The sequence below is a fragment of the Cervus elaphus genome, chromosome 20, assembly GCF_910594005.1.
Source record: "Cervus elaphus chromosome 20, mCerEla1.1, whole genome shotgun sequence".
Classification (NCBI taxonomy): Eukaryota; Metazoa; Chordata; class Mammalia; order Artiodactyla; family Cervidae; genus Cervus; species Cervus elaphus.
The window spans coordinates 34,622,935-34,647,299 of NC_057834.1; the positions used below are offsets into that span (position 1 = coordinate 34,622,935).

General features: G+C 37.0%; 1 protein-coding gene across 1 annotated transcript; it reads right to left on the reverse strand.

The window, feature by feature from the left end:
- Positions 1-7,403: 7,403 nt before the first annotated feature.
- LOC122676438 (olfactory receptor 10R2-like) lies at positions 7,404-22,173 on the reverse strand. The gene is made up of 2 exons (XM_043875632.1): positions 22,132-22,173; positions 7,404-8,369 (listed from the first exon to the last, which is right to left on the reverse strand). The coding sequence occupies exons 1-2, from the start codon at positions 22,171-22,173 to the stop codon at positions 7,404-7,406; spliced, it is 1,008 nt and encodes a 335-aa protein (XP_043731567.1).
- Positions 22,174-24,365: the final 2,192 nt, after the last annotated feature.

Below are 24,365 nucleotides of genomic sequence, written 5' to 3' on the forward strand. Positions count from 1 at the left end.
TTTCACTAATATGTTCTTGCACTTGGTTCCTTGCCTTGTATTTTCTTAAAAGTGTCTTTCAGTAAGCAGCTTATATTCTCACAGTTTTGAAGTATAGAATCTAATTAGGTGCGAGACATTCAGTTCCTGGGTGGATTTGTTCTGGCATGTAGGTAGGCACCTCTTCTTGTGTGCGCATGGGGTGAAGAAAGAGAACACAGCCACATTTAACCTTAATTTTCTGCACAATGGTCCTATCTCCAAATATAGTCACACTGCAGGTTGAAGCTGCAACATACAAATTTTGAGGGGACATGAACTTTCAGTACATAAGAATGAGTGTGTAGAATTGATATCATTTTCCCCTTAAATATTTTGTAATTTTTGCCAGTGAACTAATCTGGATCTGTTTCTATTGAATAATATATCTCCTGCTTATGGATTGTATTCCTTCCACATCTCTGAATGTCTAGTATCTTTTCATTAGACATCAGAAATTATTAATGTCAGAAATTAGATTTTATTGTTTTATTACTAAATTTTGTTTTATTATTTTAAGTATGATTATATATTGTTATGGGGCATTGGTGGTTCAGTGGTAAAATTCTCGCCTCCCACGTGGGAGACCAGGGTTCGACTCCCAGCCAGTGAATCATGCTGGCATTTGTTTTGGGTTTCCCTGGTGTCTCAGATGGTAAAGAATCTGCCTGCAATACAGAAGACCCTGGTTTGATCCTTGGGTTGGGAAGATCCCCTGGAGGAGGAACTGGCAACCCACTCCAGTATTCTTGATTGGAGAAACCCATGGACAGGGGAGCCTGGTGACCTACAGTCCAAGGGGTGGCAAAGAGTTGAACACGACTGAGCAACTAACACACACATATATTGTTCTGGCCCAATGTTGTTTTATTTAAAATCAGTTAAATAATTTTAAACCTTTGCTTAAAGTTTTTCCATTCAGTCTCTCAGTCGTATCTGACTCTTTGCGACCCCATGAACTGCAGCACGCCAGGCCTCCCTGTCCATCACCAACTCCCAGAGCCCACCCAAACCCATTTCCATTGAGTCAGTGATGCCATCTAACCGTCTCATCCTCTGTCATCCCCTTCTCCTCCTGCCCTCAATCTTTCCCAGCATCAGGGTCTTTTCAAATGAGTCAGCTCTTCACATCAGGTGGCCAAAGTATTGGAGTTTCAGCTTCAAAATCAGTTTTTAAGTTGTGTCAAAACAGCCTTCAGGCTAGTACTGATTTATTCCAACTACTGGACAAATATTCTTAGGATTCTACCTTGGGCTGTGTAGCCTGCAAAGTCTACTCTGGCCGCTGGGAACACAAACTCTTCTTTTGTGAGCTCCAGGAATAATGTGGCTTACTGCTTATAGTAGCTTTTTCCCCTCCTTCTATCAGTGGTAGTTTCTTGTCATAGATGTGAGTGTCAGTACTGTGCCAAAGGCTTGATGCCAAAGACTTTTTTTTTTTTTTTTAAGATATGCAGAGTCCGTTCTGTGTGCTAACTCCTTTCTAGTTCTCTGTTTTGTAAAAAGCCCCTTCACTCTCTCTGAACTCCAATCTCTGTCTTAATTCAGTTAGATTCCCTGGATTATATTATATATAATATATAATCCAAACTCTTTGGATTCCCCTTCTGCCAAAAATTGGGGTCACTAAACTTCTAACTTTAGTATTTAAACATTTTAAAACAAAAAAATTTTTCTCACTGCATCATAATCACAGAGTAATATTTATCATGTTCTGTGAAACTATTTACCTTCGACTTAATGCCAAGATACGGCTACTTTTCTACATGTCTAAAATGAGTGCCTCTAGCTAAATCAGTCAGTCAGAGACTGTTCTTTTCTCTTCTGGCCTCTCCACCAGAAACCTCATTCTCAGCATTTTTTAAACTAGAGTCAGTTTCCTCTAGGGTCTACATTTGGGGTCCATATTCTCTGCTTTGCACCCTGGAAACTGTTCACAGGTTATAAGGTAGACAAGTCATCTCTCTTCTCTCAAGGACCACATCTTATGCTGCCTTCTGCCCAGTGTCTTAAAACTGATGTTTTTCATATTGTTTTCAGTGTTCCATTTTTTAAGTTGGAGGTGGGTTCCAGTACAAGTCCTATTAATTCATTGTAGGAAGAGATGAAGTCATAATGTACTGTATTGTTGATATTAATTAAGTTAGATATAAGATATTTTAATTTAAAGATATGTAGGAAAGGGAACTAGAGAAAAAGAGAAAGGCTGTATAGCTATTAGCAGCATTTATTTAATAATAATAATAAAAACACTATTCTTGTCTGGGTGAGAAGTTTGGGAAAGTACATAGTAGATCCAATATTTTAAAGCAGAAAAAAATGTTTATCTTTGTTTCTTCCACCATAGAACAGGGACTCAGTAAATAAAGATAGAGTAAATAATTGAGAGAATCTGAAAGCTGGCTTTAGCAATTTATTAAATTGATATCAGTCAGTTGATTCCTCCCATATCTTTATTTGTCAATATTGATACTATAACTGCTTTTTACAACTCAAAACAAACAAACAAACAAACAAAAACACTTCACAAACTGTTAATCTGAGTCCAAGCTAGTACTGTTCACTATGCTTGTGCTCAGCTGCTTTATTCATGTATGACTCTTTGTGACCCTATGGACTGGAGTCCGCCAAGTTCCTCTGTCCATGGGATCCTCCAGGAAAGAACACTGGAATGGATTGCTATGCTTTCCTCCACGAGATTGTCCCCACCAATGGATTGAATCAGCATCTCCTGCCGGAGGCAGATTCTTTACCCACTGAGCCACCTGGGAAGCCCCACTATACAATAGGCCAATAAATTTGAGAGATGAGTTGCTGGCGCAAGGAATAGAGACTTTATTCACAAAGTCAGCAGAATGAGAAGATGGTGAACTGGTGTCCCAAAGAAGTATCTTGCCTGAGTTACAATCAGGTTTCTTTTATAATAAAAGGGGAGTGGGTAAAGTCTTTGTTCTACAGTGTGTTAATTTCTTCCTTCCTGCAGTGATTTGCAGGTGGGCCTTGTCAGGAAGTTTCCTGTGAGCTGAACAAAGGTATTTTAACTTAATGCTTATTACATGGAAGGCAGGGCTCCCAGAGATGGGCCACTTTATATAATTTAAGCTTATAGGTAACACCCCTTTGGTGATTAATTTGTAGCCAGAGCAATAGAATACAAAGGTTAAAGTGAAAGGAGCAGATCCAATATGGAATCAAATTTTTCTTTTCTCTGTGGGAATATTGCATCCAAAGATGTTATACTGATAGTTCTTGAGGATTGTTTACAATAAGGCACCCAAGCACCATGGGAGCACAGTAGAAGGAAGTGCCATGTTTCATTTGTTAGGTTTTATTTTTTCATGTTATGAAAATATTAAATGCACAACACACACATACACACACAAAAACTCAAAGAAAAATAATAAATAAAAATCAACTAAAAATTGCCCATAACAGCAAAACAAAGATAACTTAAAAAAAATTAATTTATTTATTTTAATTGGAGGCTAATTACTTTACAATATTGTAGTGGGTTTTGCCATACATTGACATGAATCAGCCATGGGTGTACATGTGTCCCCCATCCTGAACCCACCTCCCTCCTCAATCCATCCCTCAGGGTCATCTCAGTCCACCAGCCCTGAGTGTCCTGTCTCATGCATTGAACACTTCACATATGATAATATACATGTTTCAATGCTGTTCTCTCAAATCATCCCACACTCACCTTCTCCCACAGAGTCCAAAAATCTATTCTTTATATCTGTGTCTCTTTTACTGTCTCGCATATCGGGTCATCATTACCATCTTTCTAAATTCCATATATATGTGTTAATTCCATATATACATGCATTGGTGTTTTTCTTTCTGACTTGCCTCACTCTGTATAATGGGCCCCAGTTTCATCCACCTCATTAGAACGGATTCAAATGTGTTAATTTTAATAGCTGAGTAACATTCCATTGTGTATATTTACCACAGCTTTCTTATCCATTCATCTGCCAGTGGACATCTAGGTTGCTTCCATGTCCTAGCTATTGTAAATAGTGCTGTGATGAACATTGGGGTACACGTGTCTTTTTCAATTCTGGTTTCCTCGGTGTGTATGCCCAGAAGTGGGATTGCTGGGTCATATGGCAGTTCTATTTCCAGTTTTTAAAGGAATCTCCACACAGTTCTCCATAGTGGCTGTACTAGTTTGCATTCCCACCAACAGTGTAAGAGGGTTCCCTTTTCTCCATACCCTCTCCAGAATTTATTGTCTGTAGACTTTTTGAAGGTGGGAGGAAAAGGGGATGACAGAGGATGAAATGGTTGAATAGCATCACCAACTCAATGGATAAGAGCTTGAGTAAGCTCCGGGAGTTGGTGATGGACAGGGAAGCCTGGTGTGCTGCAGTCCATGGGGTCACAGAGAGTCAGACACGACTGAGAGACTGAACTGAATTGAACTGATTCTAACTGGCATGAGATGGTACCTCACCGTGGTTTTGATTAGCATTTCTCTGATAATGAGTGATGTCGAGCATCTTTTCATGTGTTTGTTAGCCATCTGTATGTCTTCTTTGGAGAAATGTCTGTTTAGTTCTTTGGCCCATTTTTTGATTGGGTCATTTATTTTTCTGGTATTGAGCTGCATGTGCTGCTTGTATATTTTTGAGATTAGTTCTTTGTCAGTTGCTTCATTTGCTATTATTTTCTCCCATTCTGAAGGCTGTCTTTTCACCTTGTTTATAGTTTTCCTTCCTTGTGCAAAAACTTTTCAGTTTAAATAGGTCCCATTTGTTTAGAGGATCCTGCTGTGATTTATGTCAGAGAGTGTTTTGCCTATGTTTTCCTCTAGGGGTTTTATAGTTTCTCATCTTACATTTAGATATTTAATCCTTTTTGAGTTTATTTTTGTGTATGAAGTTAGAAAGTGTTCTAGTTTCATTCTTTTACAAGAGGTTGACCAGTTTTCCCAGCACAACTTGTTAAAGAGATTGTCTTTTCTCCACAGTATATTCTTGCTTCCTTTGTCAAAGATAAGGTGTCTATACGTGCATGGATTTATCTATCTCCAGGCTTTCTATTTTGTTCCATTGATCTATATTCCTGTCTTTGTGCCAGTACTATACTATCTAGATGACTATAGTTTTGTAGTATAATCTGAAATCAGGCTGCTTGATTCTTCCAGTTCCATTCTTCTTTCTCAATATTGCTTTGGTTGTTCAAGGTTTTTTGTATTTCCATACAAATTGTAAAATTATTTGTTCTAGTTCTGTGAAAAATACCGTTGGTAGCTTAATAGGGATTGCATTGACTCTATAGATTGCTTTGAGTAGTATACTCATTTTCACTATATTGATTCTTCTGATCCATGAACATAGTATATTTTTTCCATCTATTTGTGTCATCTTCTATTTCTTTCATCAGTGTTTTATAGTTTTCTATATATAAGTATTTTAAAACAAAGATAACTTTACTATCATGTTGGTATATGTACTTGATGGGCTTCTCTGGTGATTCAGATGGTAAATAATCTGACTGCACTGCAGGAGACACAGGTTTGATCCTTGGGTTGGGAAGATCCCCTGGAGAATGGAATGGCTATCAACTCCAGTATTCTTACCTGGAGAATCCCGTGAACAGAGGAGCCTGGCAGACTAGAGTCTATGATGTTGCAAAGGGTTGAACACGACTGAGCAACTAAGCACACACATACTACAAAACCAAAGGGAAGTAAAAATGTCTTCAACTTGGGACTGGATTGACCCACTCAAACGATCAGTTCTTTTGCATTCCTCTAGCTTTCTTTACATACATATATTTGAGGGCATGCATGCTCTGGCATAACTGGCCTGAAAGTGCCCAATCTGAAAAATTTAGATGCATTCACATTTTAAATGTATTTGCATAATTTCAAATTATCAATCCTTGTTTTCTAAGATAAAAAATGAAAACCTAATTGCATGGAGAGGAACTCAGGGGACACTGATAGATAAGAAATAGACAAAATTCAGATAATTTGAAAAGGAAGAGGCATTTGAGAAAGCTAAAAAGAACTGTTTCTACTGCAATAGGAATGAAGAAAAATATTAGAATAATTGTGGTACAAGCATATTTACAAATGCAGTGACAAGAGGGTGTTTTTGTTGATACCTTATATTTCCTCTAAAGTATGATGCAATGATATCAGGTAACATTGTGTTTGGAAGGAGTGACAAAGAGGGTCATGGGAGGGGAGAATAGTTAACTGTTTTAAGTGGAAGTGAGAATATGCACAATACTTTCTGCAGAGAACAGGAGATCGGTGATAATTGAAAAGGAAATATCCAGCTAAGCAAAACTGATCAAAATATGCTTCAAAATGAAAGGGCTGTGGATATATAATATATAATCCTTTAGTCTGAAAGACGCAGGGGTCAGAGAAGGATAAACATGTAATAGAACTTATAGGAAAATTATAAGGAAGAAACTTTGGCTGTATTAATATAAAATTGACTTTAAGGACAAGGGAGAGGATTATCCAAAGTCATCTGGATTATATTATATATAATATTATATATTATACCCATTTCCTGGTGACTCTATCAAAGAATGCTATTAATGAAATGAAAAGTACCTTGAGAATAAGCCATAGAAAAACAACCAGGATTTATCAAAGGAGTCATCAGCTAGGTTAAAGGTGTCTTAGGGAAAGCATACATTATTCATTTTCAAATATTTAAATCACTGCTGTGGAAGTGAAAAATTATATACAAGATATTCACCTCCAGAAATAATATGTGTAATGAAAAGGAGGACAGCATATAAAAGTGGAGCTTTATAACAGTGATATTTAACAGTGGTTAAACTAGAGGCAGAAATACTGCAGGTAAGATACCTGCAATAACAGAACAGTTGGAAGTGATAGACTTCGGTCCTTTTCAACACTGATAACTCATGGTTATATTAAATTTCAACTAGATTTATTCTATTTTCTTAACGATTTTTTTGTGAAGAGTCCTGTTGAGGCTTTTCTAAACTTGAAAATTTGTAATGACTGGACCTTCTATATTGAATTACCATCCACAGTATGTTATTTATCCTTCCTAGAAGAGACTAAAATCATTCTTACCTAAGTATATATACAGCTTATTCAGTTTTCAGTACAGTAGAAACTACCACAACATTGGGAAACAACTATATTCCAATAACATTAATTTAAAATATACTTCCTTGTTCAAGTTTAAGAGCATTTCAGATGTGTATAGTATTAATAATTACCCCAAGTTTAAGACCAAACCTATCAAATTAATACCATGGAGAAGCTTTCACTATGAGGTTATAAAGTGCTATGTGAATGAAAGACAATGCTATCATCACTTTTACAATTATTGGTATATCCTCAGACAAGAGTATTTTGTAGATATAAAGTATTCTTATTACAGAGCTTTAGAATAAAATCCTCTTCTGCCAGTCACTTTTCGAATGGCCGTCTGGACATCTCTGTTCCTTAGGCTATACACCAGGGGGTTCAACAATGGAGTCACAACTGTGTAGGTCACTGTCACAAGTCTATCTTTGCTGGATGGGTACTTGGATGACAGCCGCAGATAGACAAAGGAGGCACAGCCATAGTGGACAATGACTACAGTAAGATGGGAGGCACAAGTGGAGAAGGCTTTTCGCTTGCCGTCAGCTGATGGGATCCTCAGGATGTTGTGAACAATGAAGCCATAAGAGATGCAGATAAAAGTCATAGGGGCCATGAGTGCTAAAACTCCACCAATGAAGATGATGAGTTCATTGATATAGGAATCAGTACAGGCAAGGCGGATAACTGGTGAGATGTCACAGAAGTAATGGTTAATCTTGTTGGGGCCACAGAAAGGTAGTTCAAAAACTAAGAGGGAGCCTATCAATGAAAACAAAAAACCAATTACAGCACAAGTGGCTGCCAATTGTCCACAGACTTGCCAGCTCATAAGGACAGAGTACCGAAGTGGATGACAGATGGCAAGAAAGCGGTCATAACCCACGATTCCAAGTAGCATGCAATTAGTGACAGCAAAACCAAGGAAGAAAAACATCTGAGTGGCACAGTTAATAAATGAGATTGTTCTGAGCAGAGACAACAGATTTATGAGCATCTTGGGCAGAATGACAAAGGTATAGCATGTCTCAGAGATGGAAAGGATCCCTAGGAAGAAATACATAGGGATGTGGAGGCTGCGATCCAGGCAGATGACAGTGACAATGGTGATGTTTCCACTCAGGATAATCAGATACAGACACAGAAAAACAGCAAAGAGGATGAACTGGATTTCTCCAAGGTTGGAGAATCCCATCAATAGGAACTCTGTGACAGAGGAATAATTAGCTTGGTTGATTTGTTCCCCAAGATTGATCTACAGAGGACAAAAATGAAGAAACAGAGTTTGCCATGAAAAGGGGAGATAGTTATTTCCACTATGGATTGAGGAACAAGAAATAGGAGAAGGGATAAGGACTATTGCTAGTAGGAAATGCCCAATGGACCATGTCAATTCATGGAATTGTTTCCAAAACTCAAGAGTACATGTTTCCAGTGTTTAAGTCTAGGAAATTATTTTCACACTCTCTACTTCAAATAGCAATTAGGGAATGGAAATGTCTGAAACTTCCTGCATATCAGCCTAACTCTATCATTTATTATCTGTGTAATTTTTTTGTGCTTCAGCTTTTTCATGTGTAACATAAAATACTAATAACATCTCTTTCCTAGTTTTCTTATGAAAATTAAAGCACTGAGAAGTGCACATGCACACTGTAAACTTCTATTAAATGTCAGCTTCTGCTACCTAAGGTATTTAATTTTCAGGAAGTAGTGTTAGTTTTTCTTAAGCTTCCTTTTAGAGATACTTTAAACATATATCTACTTCAGGTTTTAGTTTTTAATCCTATTATTTTATTAAAAAAAATCTACCAGACCAACATGCATACCCAATTCCTATTTGCATACATTTATGGAGACAATAATATTGTGTTGACTTTAGTACATCCTTTCCCCTTAATCAATCGATTTCATGCACTGAATAGAAGAGAGTTGGATGGATTTTAGTATATTTAAGTGACTCTAGAGGAACACAAATTTATTACAGTCAGGTTGGCCATTGATATTACTAAATATCTACAGTTATGCCAAGATAATTCTCTGATTCTGCTCTAATTGTAGTTTCAAACCTCAAGAGAAAATAAATCAAACACATCAGACCTTACTTCAATATGAACCCTTGTGTCTGTTCACATTTTACCTGGATTTCCAACAGAACTCAACATTGCATTGGGTGCACCTGGCCTCAAGGAGTTTCAGCTCCTCCAATTTCTCCTTACTAAAGGATGAGCAAATCCTTTTTGCAATTCAACTAAAATCAAGTTTGAATTTTTAAAGTGATAAAAAGATTAAAGCAACCAAATAGTTGAAAATATAAGGCACCAAAGAAGAATACAAAAAGAAAACCTTCTACCTAAAGTAGCTCAGTTGAAGAGACCAGCTGTCCGATCCTACATTTTCAAGGTATATTTCTTAATCTATACCATCTTTGAATGTTTTCGCTTCACATTCTCTCATTTCAAGAGAAGCAAAAGTATCAGTTTCATTTTTCTACCTGAGTGTAGCATAGTGACCAGTAGGCTAATAGGTAGACTTGATATGTTCTCTAAGTAGACAGGGCTTCCCTGGTGGCTCAGTGGTATAGAATACACCTGTCATGAAAGAGATACAGGTTTGATCCCTGGGTCAGGAAGATCCCCTGGAGAAGGAAATGGCAACTCACTTCAGTATTCTTGCCTGGGAAATCCCATGGACAGAGGATCTTGGCGGGCTGAAGTTCACGGGGTCACAAAGAGTCGGACATGACTTAGCAACAGAGCATGCACACTGAGTAGATAAGTCATCACTTTTATCAGTTTATCCATTCATTAATGTGCTAATTTATTGATAAATTAAAGTAATATATCTAGTTACTACATATCTATTTTTCAATTGTATCTATCTTAGGTAGAGTACTGTTCTTAACTGAAATAATTGTAAATCACTTTTCCTTCTTCAACAAACAGCAAGACTATGTCTTCTCATCTTGCAGTATCTCACCTCTGTGCTTTTACTCATACTTTCCACCTGGAAAACCTTATGCACTTTCTATTCATTATTGAAGCTCAAACAGAAGCTGTGACCTCTGACTACTCTGGTCTCCAATGATAAGTAGGACATGTACTTTCTCTTCTCTTAATTTAATGACTTTCTATTGTGCATAAAATATATCACGAAAGTACCAGCCTCTACTTTCTCATATATCAGAGTATAAATACCTTGGGAGCAGTTTTATATTTCCCATAACATAAATACAAATTGCTACTTAAGAACTATTTGTTTAATGAATTGATGACTAAATATTTGATTTTTTTAAAGATGACATCCGCGAAAGGCATAATGTAAAGTCATGAAAGAAATGATGGGATTTTAAGCCTTATTTGGAGAATCTGGGAACAGAGATTCAGCTCACAATCTATCAGATCACATTGCAAAGTTATAATTGTGTTAATGTGTCACACAACCAAGAAGTTATAGAACATTAACCAGACCCAAGTCCTCATGATACGCTACCATTGCTTTTATTTTTATTATTACTACTATTACTAAAGCTCTGGTTCTTCCAAACACTTTCATGCATCATTAGATATCTAACAAAACAAACCAACAGGATATTCTTGAACAATGTAATTTATTTTACCTCCTCAGTTCCCATTTATGAGTCTGATGCTTTAGATTATTTGTCCACAGAATGTTAGGAGTGTGGAGTGCTAAAGACAGTAGAAAGTCTGTAAGGAAAAATAAGTCAGTTATATTTCCTTTATTCCTTCATTGCCTGTTAGAAGTTTTTAATATACCATTGTCACCAGAGAACAGTTTCATGTGATGTTTGAGAATGGGCATTGAATGAACTAAATGTTGAAAATTCATTTTTGATAAGGAATTAGAAGTTTATGTCCTTTCTTTTCCAATTACCCAGAAAAGACTTTCAAAAGGAATCAGCCTTTCAGAGATGGCTGATAGAAAGGAAGTAAGTTCCATGGAGTAGGGGAGCATATTTTATGGCGCTTATTTATAACCATTCCTGTGCCTACTACAATTCATTGGTGATGCTCTATTTATCACCCCATGGCCCTATATTATTCTCCAACTTTTAAGTCTACCTTGTGTATTTGTGCCTTGCTTTCCCTGCATGCTCTTTTTAACCATCACTCATAGATAGACTAAAACTCAAGGGATGATTAGGACATTTCTAAAATTATCATCGGAGACCTCTGTATCACTATACCCAAGCACTAATTTTACTCAATTTTCTACATAAAATAACCCAACAGGGCCTATTTCTCTATGTTCCCTAGCACAAATCTATTAGAAGTCAGTGAAACCTAAAAATCTAATAAAAATAAGACTCAAAAACTAATATTACTATAATCATTTCTATTTTTAAATGACTCTATTCTCTTTCTACTACTGACATCTCAATACCTCCAAACTTTATTCCTACCTCCTCTGCTGAGAATTATGAGAAGTATCCCCTAAAGCATCATTGAAGAAATTTTCTTTTGTTTCTTATTAGCTGTGGCCCCAACATGCTGGTTTATGTTTATACTTTCCAAAACTCCAGGGATCCATTATTGCAACATTAATTTTGGCACAGTTCCAATCTGTTCAATGAGTAAATAGGATGTAGGAAACAACCTGGATACTAAATCTCACAGGTCCAACAGGCTAAAAAGGAAACAGGAGACGATTAATACTGGCAATTAGCTGGCAATTAGTCCCAGGTTGCCTGATAGCTCATTAGAAGCTAAAAATTTTTGCAAATTAAGAAAAGAGAAATAATATGGAAAACCCATATTACAATAGGTAACACAGGACTGAATTTTCTGAGGTCATTAAGTAAGGAAGAAAACCCCTTTCATCCTTGGACTTCACCAAGACAAATAAAGCCTGCTTTATCATTGCAAATAAAGAAGCAAAGTTATCCTTTTTAGTCTAGTTTCATCTGAACTCTACAAATTCAGTTTCTGCACCAAGGAGAGGGGCATAGGAACACATAGTGTGAGGGATGAGAAAGGGTGATATCGTAGCTAGTAAAACTGAGACTTTGAAGAACAATGGCAAAGAGCTGGTTTGAGGACTGAAGGATAACCATGGAGTGTTTAGATGTGGGCCATAGAGACAATACTTCACTTCTTCCAAGCTTGATGGAGATGAAAAGATCTCCAATCAAGTGCCTGCTTCAAGGATAGGGAATAGGGTAAAAAATCTTGGGTAGCATCCTAGAGGGCTTGACCAGTCCCCTAATTATCCTCATTCTTTCTCACAATTCTCTATTGAATAGACCCAAGGTAGGTGAGAGAAGAAAAAAACCAAAAACAAACAAACAAACAAAAAACCAGGTAATTGCCTGCTGTACACACGTATGCCACAGTTTTCATATCCTGTATTTGAAATGAAGTTAAAGTCAAGCTTTCTGTTGCTAGACTCAGCCAACACAATTTCTACACTTTTAGATTTTCTAGAAATGTTTATTCTTCCTCTTCTGTGAGATAATGAAGAAAAACTCACCCCCGCCCCCTTCATGAGTGACTCACAATGAGAGGTCAGAAAAGATTTCAGGCACTTAGCATTGAAGTCTTCTCCCACTTTACTCTGTTGCAGTTCTGTTAGTAGTTCTTGACTGAGATGTAGCTGATAGAACTCCCTAGCAGCTGTCCTCAAATCAGCAGAAACTCCCAAGTGATATGATTACTGACTCAGAGTCTTTATTCCAGCTATACCATTTTCAGAGGCTACCAACAGAGCTATAACAATGGCTACTGCTGCTTCCAACAGTTCTCAAATGTGCACAACAATTCCTCCTAATAGTTGCAGAATTCCTGGGTTTCTTGGCCAACTTGTCTGCTCAGTGTATCTTCCCAAGCAAACAATTCTCCATGGGGTGCAGGCCAAGTCTTCAGCATAAACCTTTAAAAAAATTTGTTCAAAGACCTCGAAGGTATTAGGGCAGCAATAAATCTGAAAAATACTGCAGTTAGTCACATTTCTAGAATCACTTCTTGACACAGTTGTGGACTTAGGATAATCTCTATAATCGTATGAACCAATTTCTGTGACTAGAACATATGTGAATATAGTTTATTGGTTGTGTTTCTCTGGAGAACCCAGTGAAAACAAGTGTTAGTCCCTCAGTTGTTTGACTCTTTGTAACCCCATGGACTATAACCCACCAGATTCTGTCCATGGAATTATCTACACAAGAATACTGGAGTAGGTACTCATTGCCTTCTTCAGGGGATCTTCCCTACTGAGGGATTGAACCTGGGTCTCCTGTGTTACAGGCAGATTCATTATGTCTGAGCCACAAGGGAAGGTCAATACACAAAACATGCTCTGCACATAAAGGAAAGATAGATATGGAGGTAAAAATGTAAAGAAGAAATCTTAAAAATTATAAAAAGACTGTGGCTTGTAAGTTAGTAGCTTTGATTTTCATGTAAATGAAGCACAATATAGCCCAGCATAAGGAAAGGGAATCTATTGGCTTAAATCATTGGGTGGTCCAGTAGTTAAGATTTCACCTTCCAATGCAGGGACTGAGAGTATGATCCCTGGTCAGGGGGCTAAGATCCCACATGCTTCATGGCCAAAATAAAGACTTTGAAAATGGTCCACATCAAAATAAATAAATCACTAGGAAGTTCAAGACATTTCTGATCAGATATGGCTCGATTCATAGACTTCCATTACAACAGTATGCTGAGTCTTGACTCAGAGGTCAACCTCTGGAAAACATCCTCATCTATAATTTGATTTTTCTCTTTAACACATATTTTGATGTGTAGTTAAGTTTATATATATATATATACTTTTCATTTACATCTCTATTTCAACCTTCATGGGAAAGTTTTCCCTGTTTTGCTAAATTTTTAGCCCATCTCTAAGATATTGCCTGATTCATAGTAAGCATTCAATATATATGTTGAATAAATGAATAGTTTTTATCTTTCTGTCTTTCACTTAACTCAGCTTCACATTCTTGCTAGGTTTCTTTTGCCATAAGCTGGCTTTATCCAAATAGCTTCCCTTTATCCAAAAGTTTTCCCTCATAGCTCAGTACATATAGAATCTACCTGCAATACAGGAGACCTGGGTTTGATTCCTGGGTTGGGAAGATCCCCTGGAGAAGTAAATGGCAACCCACTCCAGTATTCTTGCCTAGAGAATCCCATGGACAGAGGAACCTGGCAGGCCACAGTCCCTGGGGTCGCAAGAGTCAGACACAATTTAGTGACTAAACCGCCACCACCATCCAAATAGCTGAGGGGAAAAATAAAGATGAAAGTCTTAAAACTGTGTGCTATTCAAAAGATCTAATTTAATCAAGATGCCTTCTAGATAGAAACTGGAGCAATGTGTGACTGATTTCACAGAACTTTTCACCCAATATATGGTATGAAATGGAGAAAGTAGGGTTTGTCCATTAACTAGTACACTTGAAATGGTTCCAGAATAATTTTTGTCTATTGTATTGCAAAAAGTGAAAAAAAAAAATCCAGTTATATAAGATTCAGTAGATAAAAGAAATTCATCACTCCACTATCTGAAGAAACATTTGAATATCAAATGATGAGTTGCAGGCAAATTGTGAATCATAGACTATGACATCGCCATAGGCTCAATTTATCTCTTTTCTTAGCTCTCCTTTGACCTTTATTTCAGTTTCATTCTGTCTCGGTTTTCCTCATGACAGTAAAGTGGAAGGCAAAGTTGAGGTCATCTTTCTTTCATCTTGATTATATAGAGAAGCAAATTATTAAGAACCTGAGTGCTCAGAGTTTCCTGCAGGAGTTAGACTAAGTTTCTGTTCCCTATTTTTATGAGTGCTTTGAGAAGACTGTAAAATGGTTACAACCAGCAGCAACATTTTCTTGACCTGTAGATTTCAGCTAATGTCAAGTGTTCTTCAATCACTAATTCCAGTGACAGACTCTTGGTTATTTAAAACTTTCCAATAATTTGTAGGCATGTAATATCTTGAACTACATTTTTTTCCTTAAGACACTTAATATAATTTTATATTACTTGCATCAATTTTCAACTGAATGATTCAGTTGAAATTAGATAATTTCAACTAATTAGACAAAAAAGTTTTTAAATGGCATAAAATATTTTATTAAAATGTTTGGGTTGTAACTTTCAAAAAAGTAAAGGCAAGTAGAAATTTTGTTTCTCATCTAAAGGAGTTCAGAACTTGGTCTGTTAAACCTCTTGAAGACAACAATTACAAACTCTGGAAGAAATACAAAGAGAAACTACTTGAAGACAATAGAGACAGGATAAAGGCAGACATATCTAGAATGCATTCAGCACTAGGAAGAAGGTAAGTACACAGGATGATTACTCTCTGATATAGTTTTGGTTTGAATGAAGAGCACAGCTAGCACTGTTTGTGAAAAGATAAAGTTTCCAGCTCAGTTCAGTTCAGTCACTCAGTTGTGTCCGACTATTTGCAACCCCATGGACTGCAGCATTCTAGGCTTCCCTGTCCATCACCGATTCCCAGAGCTTTCTCAAACTATGTCCATTGGGTCAATGATACCATCCACCCATTTCATCATCTGTCATCCCCTTTTTCTCCTGCCTTCAATCTTCCCCAGCATCAGGGTCTTTATCAATGAATCAGTTCTTCTCCTCAGGTGGCCAAAGTAATGGAGGTTCAGCTTCAACATCAATCCCTCCAATGAACACCCAGGACTGATCTCCTTCAGGATGGACTTGTTGGATCTCCTTGCAGTCCAAGGGACTCTAAAGAGTCTTCTCCAGCACCACAGCTCAAAAGCATCAATTCTTCGGTGCTCAGCTTTCTTTATAGTCCAACTATCACATCCATACATGACTACTGGAAAAACCATAGCCTTGACTAGGTGGACCTTTGTTGGCAAAGTAATGTCTCTGCTTTTTAATAAGCTGTCTAGGTTGGTCAAAGCTTTTCTTCCAATGAGTAAGCATCTTTTAATTTCATGGCTGCAATCACCATCTGCAGTGATTTTGGAGCCCCCCAAAATAAAGTCTGTCACTGTTTCCATTGTTTCCCCATATACTTGCCATGAAGTGATGGGACTGGATGCCATGATATTAGCTTTGTGAATGTTGCCTTTCAAGCCAACTTTTCCACTATCTTTCACTTTCAAGAAGAGGCTCTTTAGTTCCTCTTCACTTTCTGCCATAAGGGTGGTGTCATCTGCATATCTGAGGTTATTGATATTTCTCCCAGCAATCTTGATTCCAGCTTGTGCTTCATCCAGTCAGGCATTTCACCTGATATACACTGTATATAAGTTAAATAAGCTGGGTGACAATATGCAGCCTTGATGTACTCCTTTCCTAATTTGGAACCAGTCAGTTGTTCCATATCCAGTTCTAACTGTTGCTTCTTGGCCTGCATACAAATTTCTCAGGAGGCAGGTAAGGTGGTCTGGTATTGTGCTCACTTCAAGAATTTTCAGTTGTGATCCACACAGTCAAAAGCTTTGGCATAGTCAATAAGGCAGAATTTGATGCATTTCTGGAACTCTTTTGGTTTTTCGATGATCCAATGGCTGTTGGCAATTTGATCTCTGGTTCTTCTGCCTTTTTTAAAGCCAGTTTGAACATCTGGAAGTTCACAGCTCACATACTGTTGAAGCCTGTTTTGGAAAATTTTGAACATTATTTTGTTAGCATGTGAGATGAGTGCATTTGTGTGATAGTTTAAAGATTCTTTGGAATTGCCTTTCTTTGGGATTGAAATGAAAACTAACCTTTTCCAATCCCGTGGCCATTGCTGAGTTTTCCAAATTTGCTGGCATATTGAGTGAAGCACTTTCACAGCATCATCTTTTAGGATTTGAAATAGTTCAACTGGAATTCCATCACCTCCACTAGCTTTGTTCATAGTGATGCTTCCTAAGGCCTACTTGACTTTGCATCCCAGGATGTCTGAGTCTAGGTTAGTGACACTCCTTCATGGTTATCTGGATCATGAATATCTTTTTTTGTATAGTTCTTCTGAGTATTCTTGCCACCTTTTCTTAATATCTTCTGCTTCTATTAGGTCCATACCTTTTCTGTCCTTTATTGTGCCCATCTTTGCATATAATCTTCCTTTAGAATCTCTAATTTTCGTGAAGAGATCTCTAGTCTTTCCCATTCTATTGTTTCTCTATATTTCTTTGCACTGATCACTGAGGAAGGTTTTTCATATCTCTCCTTGCTATTCTTTGGAACTCTGCATTCAGATGATTTATCTTTCCTTTTCCCCTTTGCCTTCACGTCTCTTCTTTTCTCAGCTATTTGAAAGGCCTCCTGAACCATTTTGCCTTTCTGCATTTCTTTTTCTTGGGGATGATCTAGATCACTGCCTCCTGTACAATGTCATGAACCTCCATCCATAGTTCTTTAGGAATTATGTCTATCAGATCTAATCCCTTGAATCTATTCATCACTTCCACTGCATAATCATAAGGGATTCGATTTAGGTCATACCTGAATGATCTAGTGGTTTTCCCTACTTACTTCAATTTAAGATTCAAAAGGAGCACTAACAGACTTTCTGTCATGAAGGACTGGAAGATAGAGTCTGAGGTAACTGGAACAGCTGGAATGTGAGGAAAGGAGCCTAGAAAGTGAGAGCCAGAGTTGTTGTTCACAATCATTTAGTTGTGCCCCACTTTTTGTGACCCCATGGGCTGCAATGCACCAGGCTTCTCTGTCCATCACCATCTCCTGGAGCTTGCTCAAACTCATATCCACTGAGTCAGTGATGCTGTCCAACCATCTCATCCTCTGTCATTCCCTTCTCCTTCTGTTTTCAACTTTCCCAGCATCAGGGTCTTTTCTAATGAGTTGGCTCTTTGCACCAGGTGGCCAAAATATTGGAGCTTCAGTTTCCACATCAGTGTTTGCAATGAATATTCGTGGTTGATTTCCCTTAAGATTGACTGGTTTGACCTCCTTGCTGTCCAAGGGACTCTCAAGAGTCTTCTCCAACACCACAGTTTAAAAGTGTTAATTCTTACATGCTTAGCCTTCTTTACTGTTCAACTCTCATATCCCTACATGACTACTGGAAGAGTCAGCTTTGGCTATCCAGACCTTTGTTAGTAATGTAATGTCTCTACTTTTTAATATGCTATCTAAGTTTGTCATAGCTTTTCTTCCAAGAAGCAAACATCTTTGTATTTCATGGCTGCTGTGGTTTTGTGATTTTGGAGCCCAAGAAAATAAATTCTGTCATTGTTTCCATTGTTTATCCATGTATTTGCAATAAAGTAATGGACTGGTTTTCATGAACTTCGTTTTTTGAATGTTGAGTTTTAGGCCAGGTTTTTCACTCTCCTCTTTCACCTTCAAGAGGCTTTTTAATTCCTCTTCACTTTCTGCCATACAGTGGTGTCATCTGCATATCTGAGGTTATTGATATTTCTACCAGCAATCTTAATTCCAGCTTGAGCTCATCCAGCCCAGCATTTCACATGATGTACTGTGCATTATATATTAAATAAACAGGGTGACAATATACAACCTTTCCAAATTTTGAACCAGTCTGTATTTCCATGTTTGGCTCTAACTGTTGCTTCTTGACCTGCATGCAGCTTTCTCAGGAGGCAGGTAAGATGATCTTGTATTCCCATCTCTTTAAGAATTTCCCACTGTTTGTTGTGATCCACACAGTCAAAAGTTTTAGCATAGTCAATGAAGCAGAAGTAAATGTTTCCCTGGAATTTTCTTGCTACTTCTATATTCCAGTGGAGGTTGGTAGTTTGATTTCTGGTTCTTCTCCCTTTTCTATATCCAGCTTGTACATCTGGAAGTTCTCAGTTCATGTACTGCTGAAGCCTAGCTTGGAGCATTTTATGCATTACATTGCTAGCATGTGAAATGAGTGCAAGTGTGAGGTAGTTTGAACATTCTATGGCATTGCCCTTTTTTGGGATTGGATTGAAAACTGACCTTTTCCAGTCCTGTGGCCACTGATGAGTTTTCCAAATTAGTTGGCATATTGAGTGCAGCACATTCACAGCATCATCTTTTGGGAAATAGCTCAGCTGGAATTCCATCACCTTTACTAGCTTTGTTTGTAGTGATGCTTCCCAAGGCCCACTTGACTTTGCACTCTAGAATGTTTGGCTCTTGGTGATGAATCACACCATCATGGTTATCTGGATCATTAAGATGTTTTTTTTTTTTTTTGTATAGTTTGGTGTATTCTTGCCTCCTCTTCTTAATATCTTCTGCTTCTGTTAGGTCCATACTGTTTTTGTCCCATCTTTGCAAGAAATATTCCTTTGGTTTCTATAATTTTCTTGAAGATATCTCCAGTCTATCCCATTCTATTGTTTTCCTCTATTTCTTTGCATTGTTCACTTAGGAAGCCTTTCTTATCACTCCTTGCTATTCTTTGGAATTCTGCATTCAGATGGGTATATCTTTCTTTTTTCTCCTTTGCCTTTCACTTCTCTTCTTTTCTCAGCTATTTGTAAGACATCCTCAGACAACCATTTTGCTTTTTTGCATTTCATATTCAAAATCTCTGAATATATTTTGCTCAAATTTCTGGTTGACTTCTGAAGCATATATGTGAAAAAGACTCAAAGCAGTACAGAAGTACAAAAGAACTAAACAGAGATTTGAACTACCACCCAAGTTAAGAATTTTTCAGTTTTGATCTAAGCTTTTTATCTGCTAAAACTAAAAGTACCATCAATTTTCATTTTAATACAACAGAATCTCTACAACATAATTTTCACTAGATTGTAGTTGAAATCCAAAATTATTTTATGTAAAAAAGCCAGGATTACGTGATGATTTGCAAGACATAAGGCAGTCAGTGTAAAGCTAATGATATATATAATTCAACATTGAAATTACTAAACAGATTTTACAACAGCTCTGATAACTATGTTCAGTGATATAAAAGAAAATGTGTTTTCTTATAAGCATACTAGAAACCTTAGAAGAGAAATAGACACCACAGGAAAACAAAAAAAATGGTAGAACTAAAATACATTATCTGAAAAAAAAGAAAAGAAAGAAAGCTTCATTGGATGAGATTCACAGAATTGAGATAACAGAGTAAAAAAACAGTGACTGTGAAGATATATCAAAAGAAAGAATACAATGTGAAGAGAATTAGAAAACAATGAAAAATGTAAACAGATCCTCAAGCACCTGGAAAACTATGTTAAATTATGCAAAACAAGTGTAATGAGAGTTTCAGAAAGGAATGAGCTAGAAAATAAGGTAGAAAAAATTTGGAAAAAATAACAGCCAAAAATTTCATAAATTTGCTTAAAGATTTCAGTTTATAGATTTGGGGGGGTCTCAACAAACATCTAGCATGGTAAATGGGAAGAAAATCATACCTAGGTACATCATAGTCAAATTGCTTAAAGTAAAGGATAAAAAAAATTCTTGAAAGAACAAAAGAAAAAAAAATAAAGTATCATACAAGGAGTGAAACAGCAGTGAAATTAATGCTGGCTTCTCACCAGAAACTTGGAGCCCAGAGAACTGTGGAACACAAACCTAAACATGATGAAAAAATGATAATTAATAAAAATACCAATTCAGGATTGTATTTCCACTGCAAATATTTTTGAAGATTAAAAACAAAACAAAGACAGTTTTATACAGGAAAAAGAAAAAAAAAAAGAGAGAGAAAGAGAATTTGTCATCAATAGATCCATACTACCTGAAATACTTAAAAATTTTTTTTTCAAAAAAAGGAAATTACACTAGACAGAAATGCAGGTAGGTGTCATAAAGTGAACATTTTTATTTTTCATCTTAGTTAAGTTTTCTGAGTAAAGCAACCTGAGATATAACTTAAAGGACATGTTTTGAAATCTAAAATATAGTGAAATAATTATGAGATAGCCATCTTCCCACAATTGAAATTATTTTGAATTTACATTTCATTGAGGAGGGTTAACAACTATTCATTTTCTACATAAGCTCTAGATTTCCAATTTCAGGATTTCTGTTATGCAGTGCAGGCCCTCATATATGTAGAGTGACATCTGGCTCTCATCAGTAACCTCAGAAGGACTCAGTTTTGTTCAGTCACTCAGTCGTGTCTGACTCTTTGTGACCCCATGGACTGCAACACGCCAGGCTTCCCTGTCCATCACCAACTCCCAGAGCTTGCTCAAACTATGTCCGTCAAGTCAGTGATGCCATCCAACCATCTCATCCTCTGTCATCCCCTTTTCCTTCTGCCTTCAATCTTTCCAAGCATCAGGGTCTTTTCCAATAAGTCAATTCTTCACATCAGGTGGCCAAAGTGTTGGAGCTTCAGCTTCAGCATCAGTCCTTCCAATGAATATTCAGGACTGATTTCCTTTAGGATTGACTGGCAAGATATCCTTGCAGTCCAAGGGACTCTAAAGAGTCCTCTCCAACATCACAGTTCAAAAGCATTAATTCTTCAGCGCTCAGCTTTCTTTATGGTCCAACATTCACATCCATACATGACTACTGGAAAAACCACAGCTTTGACTATACAGACCTTTGTCAGAAGGACTAGGTCAATAAAAACCTATTCAGCTATTGCTTTAAAGAGTAATAATCTATTCTTGCTCCAAAACTTCATCTTTACATTCAGGATGCTATGAATACATGTAGATACTAAAAACTATCATCAAGAAGAAATTGATGAGCATTAAAATAATAAATACTTGAGAAAACATAAAAGACTATTTTTTCTTTATTTATGAATAAATGTATGTAGTGAATATGTATGAATAAAGCAAAAAATTATTACATTTCCTTATGGGTTTTTAATGAAGAGATGAAATACACTTTAAAATAAAGGATAAGTTAGTGGTAAATGGATCTATGCAATTCCAAAGCTTTTACATTTCAGGTATAGTCATACAATATTAACTCTATGCAGACTGTGAAAGTTAAAAATGTAATTGCATTTCAGTTCTAAACTTTCTTTTAATTGTCCTATGATCATGGAACATTTCTCCCTTGCCAGCTGACACTGTACTAAGCTTTGTCCGTAGAAGGTGATAATTGGACTCCAGAGTTAGGAGACAGTTCTGTACCTGTTTCTGATGTGTTTGCTGCTGTCTGGAGGTTAGCGGCATGTGGGACACACAGAAGAATCTCCCTCTGTTTCAGCAGGAAGGTTCCCACAGACATTTTCCCCGTGAATTCCATATTGAGGCAACTTACCATTGACAGCCTCCTCCAGCTCCCCAGAAGGTGGCTTTGCAGCAAGTTCTGCAGTATATCACCTTCTCATATATGACAGAAAATGGAAACAAGAAAACACAACCCAGAGGAAATTATACCAAGACTTATTTATAAAGCTACATTTAAATAGACAGTTTGGTATTAGTGTGAATATAGACAAATAGATCAAAATATGGTGTCCAGAAATAGATCCATATTGATAAAGTCAATTAATTTTCTATAAAGCTGCCAAGGTAATCCAGTGATGAAAGTAGGGACTAGAAAATCTCCTGACTGATTGGGAGGAGGAGCTAATGATGAAAGTGTGACATCTACTCAAGAATGATGAAGAAGATGGTCTTCTTTTCCTCCCCACCTTTCCCACTGATTATAAAAATATAGCCCACTAAACTTCCTTGCCTGCCCACTTGTATCTCTCACAAGTGCCCTATACTAATAAACTCATTCCTGATCTGTCACTCTGCCTCTCAATGAATTCTTTCCTAACAGAGACAGAAGAACATATGCTTTACAACGTCCTAAGAGGATAACCTTTTCAACAGAGTTGCTTTTGGATAGGTGAAAAATAAAAACGTACACTCTTCTCACATCATATAAAATAAAATCAACTGAAAATGAATTATATCCTGGCTGCAAAAGCTGATATTATAAAAGTTTTTGAAAATAGCATTGGATAAAATGTCAACTAGCTTATGTTTTGCAAATATTTCTTGAATATAAGACAAAACACATAAACCATAAAAGTCAAAATCAGTATATTGTACTTCTTTAGCAATCCCCCCAAAAAAATTGCTCTTCAAAAGACACTGATAAAAAAGCAAAAGCAAATTAGAACATGGTAAAATATTTGCATAATATATATGTGACAAAACTTATGCCTAGAAAATATAAAGAACTCTTAAAATTCAATAAAGAGAAAAATGATCCAATCTAGAAATTGGGAAGACATTCAAATTAGGAAATGGATAAAAGATGTGAGAGGAACTTAACTAAAGAAATTACAGAGACGGCCAATAGATACATAAAACAATAATCAGCATCTTTAGTCATCAAGGAAATTCCAACCACAATTTGATACCACTGCCTATCCACTTGAGGGATGAAATTAAGACTGGCGAGTTATATTGAGCATGTCAAGCAATTGGTAACCCTCATATATTGCTGTTGAGAGTGTGTGTAGAGTGTAAAATGGCAAAATTCTTTGTCAATCTCTTATAAAGCTAGCATATATTTACATACAGAGATCATCAATTCCACACCTAGATATTTACATAATAGAATGAAAAATATCTCCACACAGTTATGTAAATGCATGTACACTAATATTTCTCCAAGGAAAGTTATGGCCAACCTAGATAGCATATTAAAAAGCAGAGACATTACTTTGCCAACAAAGGTCCGTCTAGTCAAGGCTATGGTTTTTCCAGCGGTCATATATGGATGTGAGAGTTGAACTGTGAAGAAAGCTGAGCGCAGAAGAATTGATGCTTTTGAACTGTGGTGTTGGAGAAGACTCTTGAGAGTCCCTTGGACTGCAAGGAGATCCAACCCGTCCATCCTAAAGGAGATCAGTCCTGGGTGCTCATTGGAAGGATTGATGCTGAAGCTGAAACTCCAACACTTTGGCCGCCTCATTCAAAGGGTTGACTCATTGGAAAAGACCCTGATGCTGGGAGGGATTGGAGGCAGGAGGAGAAGGGGACGACAGAGGATGAGATGGCTGGATGGTATCACCTACTCAATGGACATAGGTTTGGGTTAACTCCGAGAGTTGGTGATGGACAGGGAGGCCTGGCATGCTGCGATTCATGGGGTCGTAAAGAGTCGGACACCACTGAGCGACTGAACTGAACTGACTGAACTGATTGCTAAGAGCTATAAACTGAGAAAAAGCTAAATGTCCATCATCATGTACCTGGATACATGAAGTGTGGTGTATTTATACAATGAAACAAAAAGAATGTGAACTATTTCATCACTCCAATATGGATACATTTCAAAAATACATCCAGTGAAAGAAACCAAAAAGTAAAAAATCATATACTATGTGATTCTATTCACATGAATTTGTAGTACTGTCATA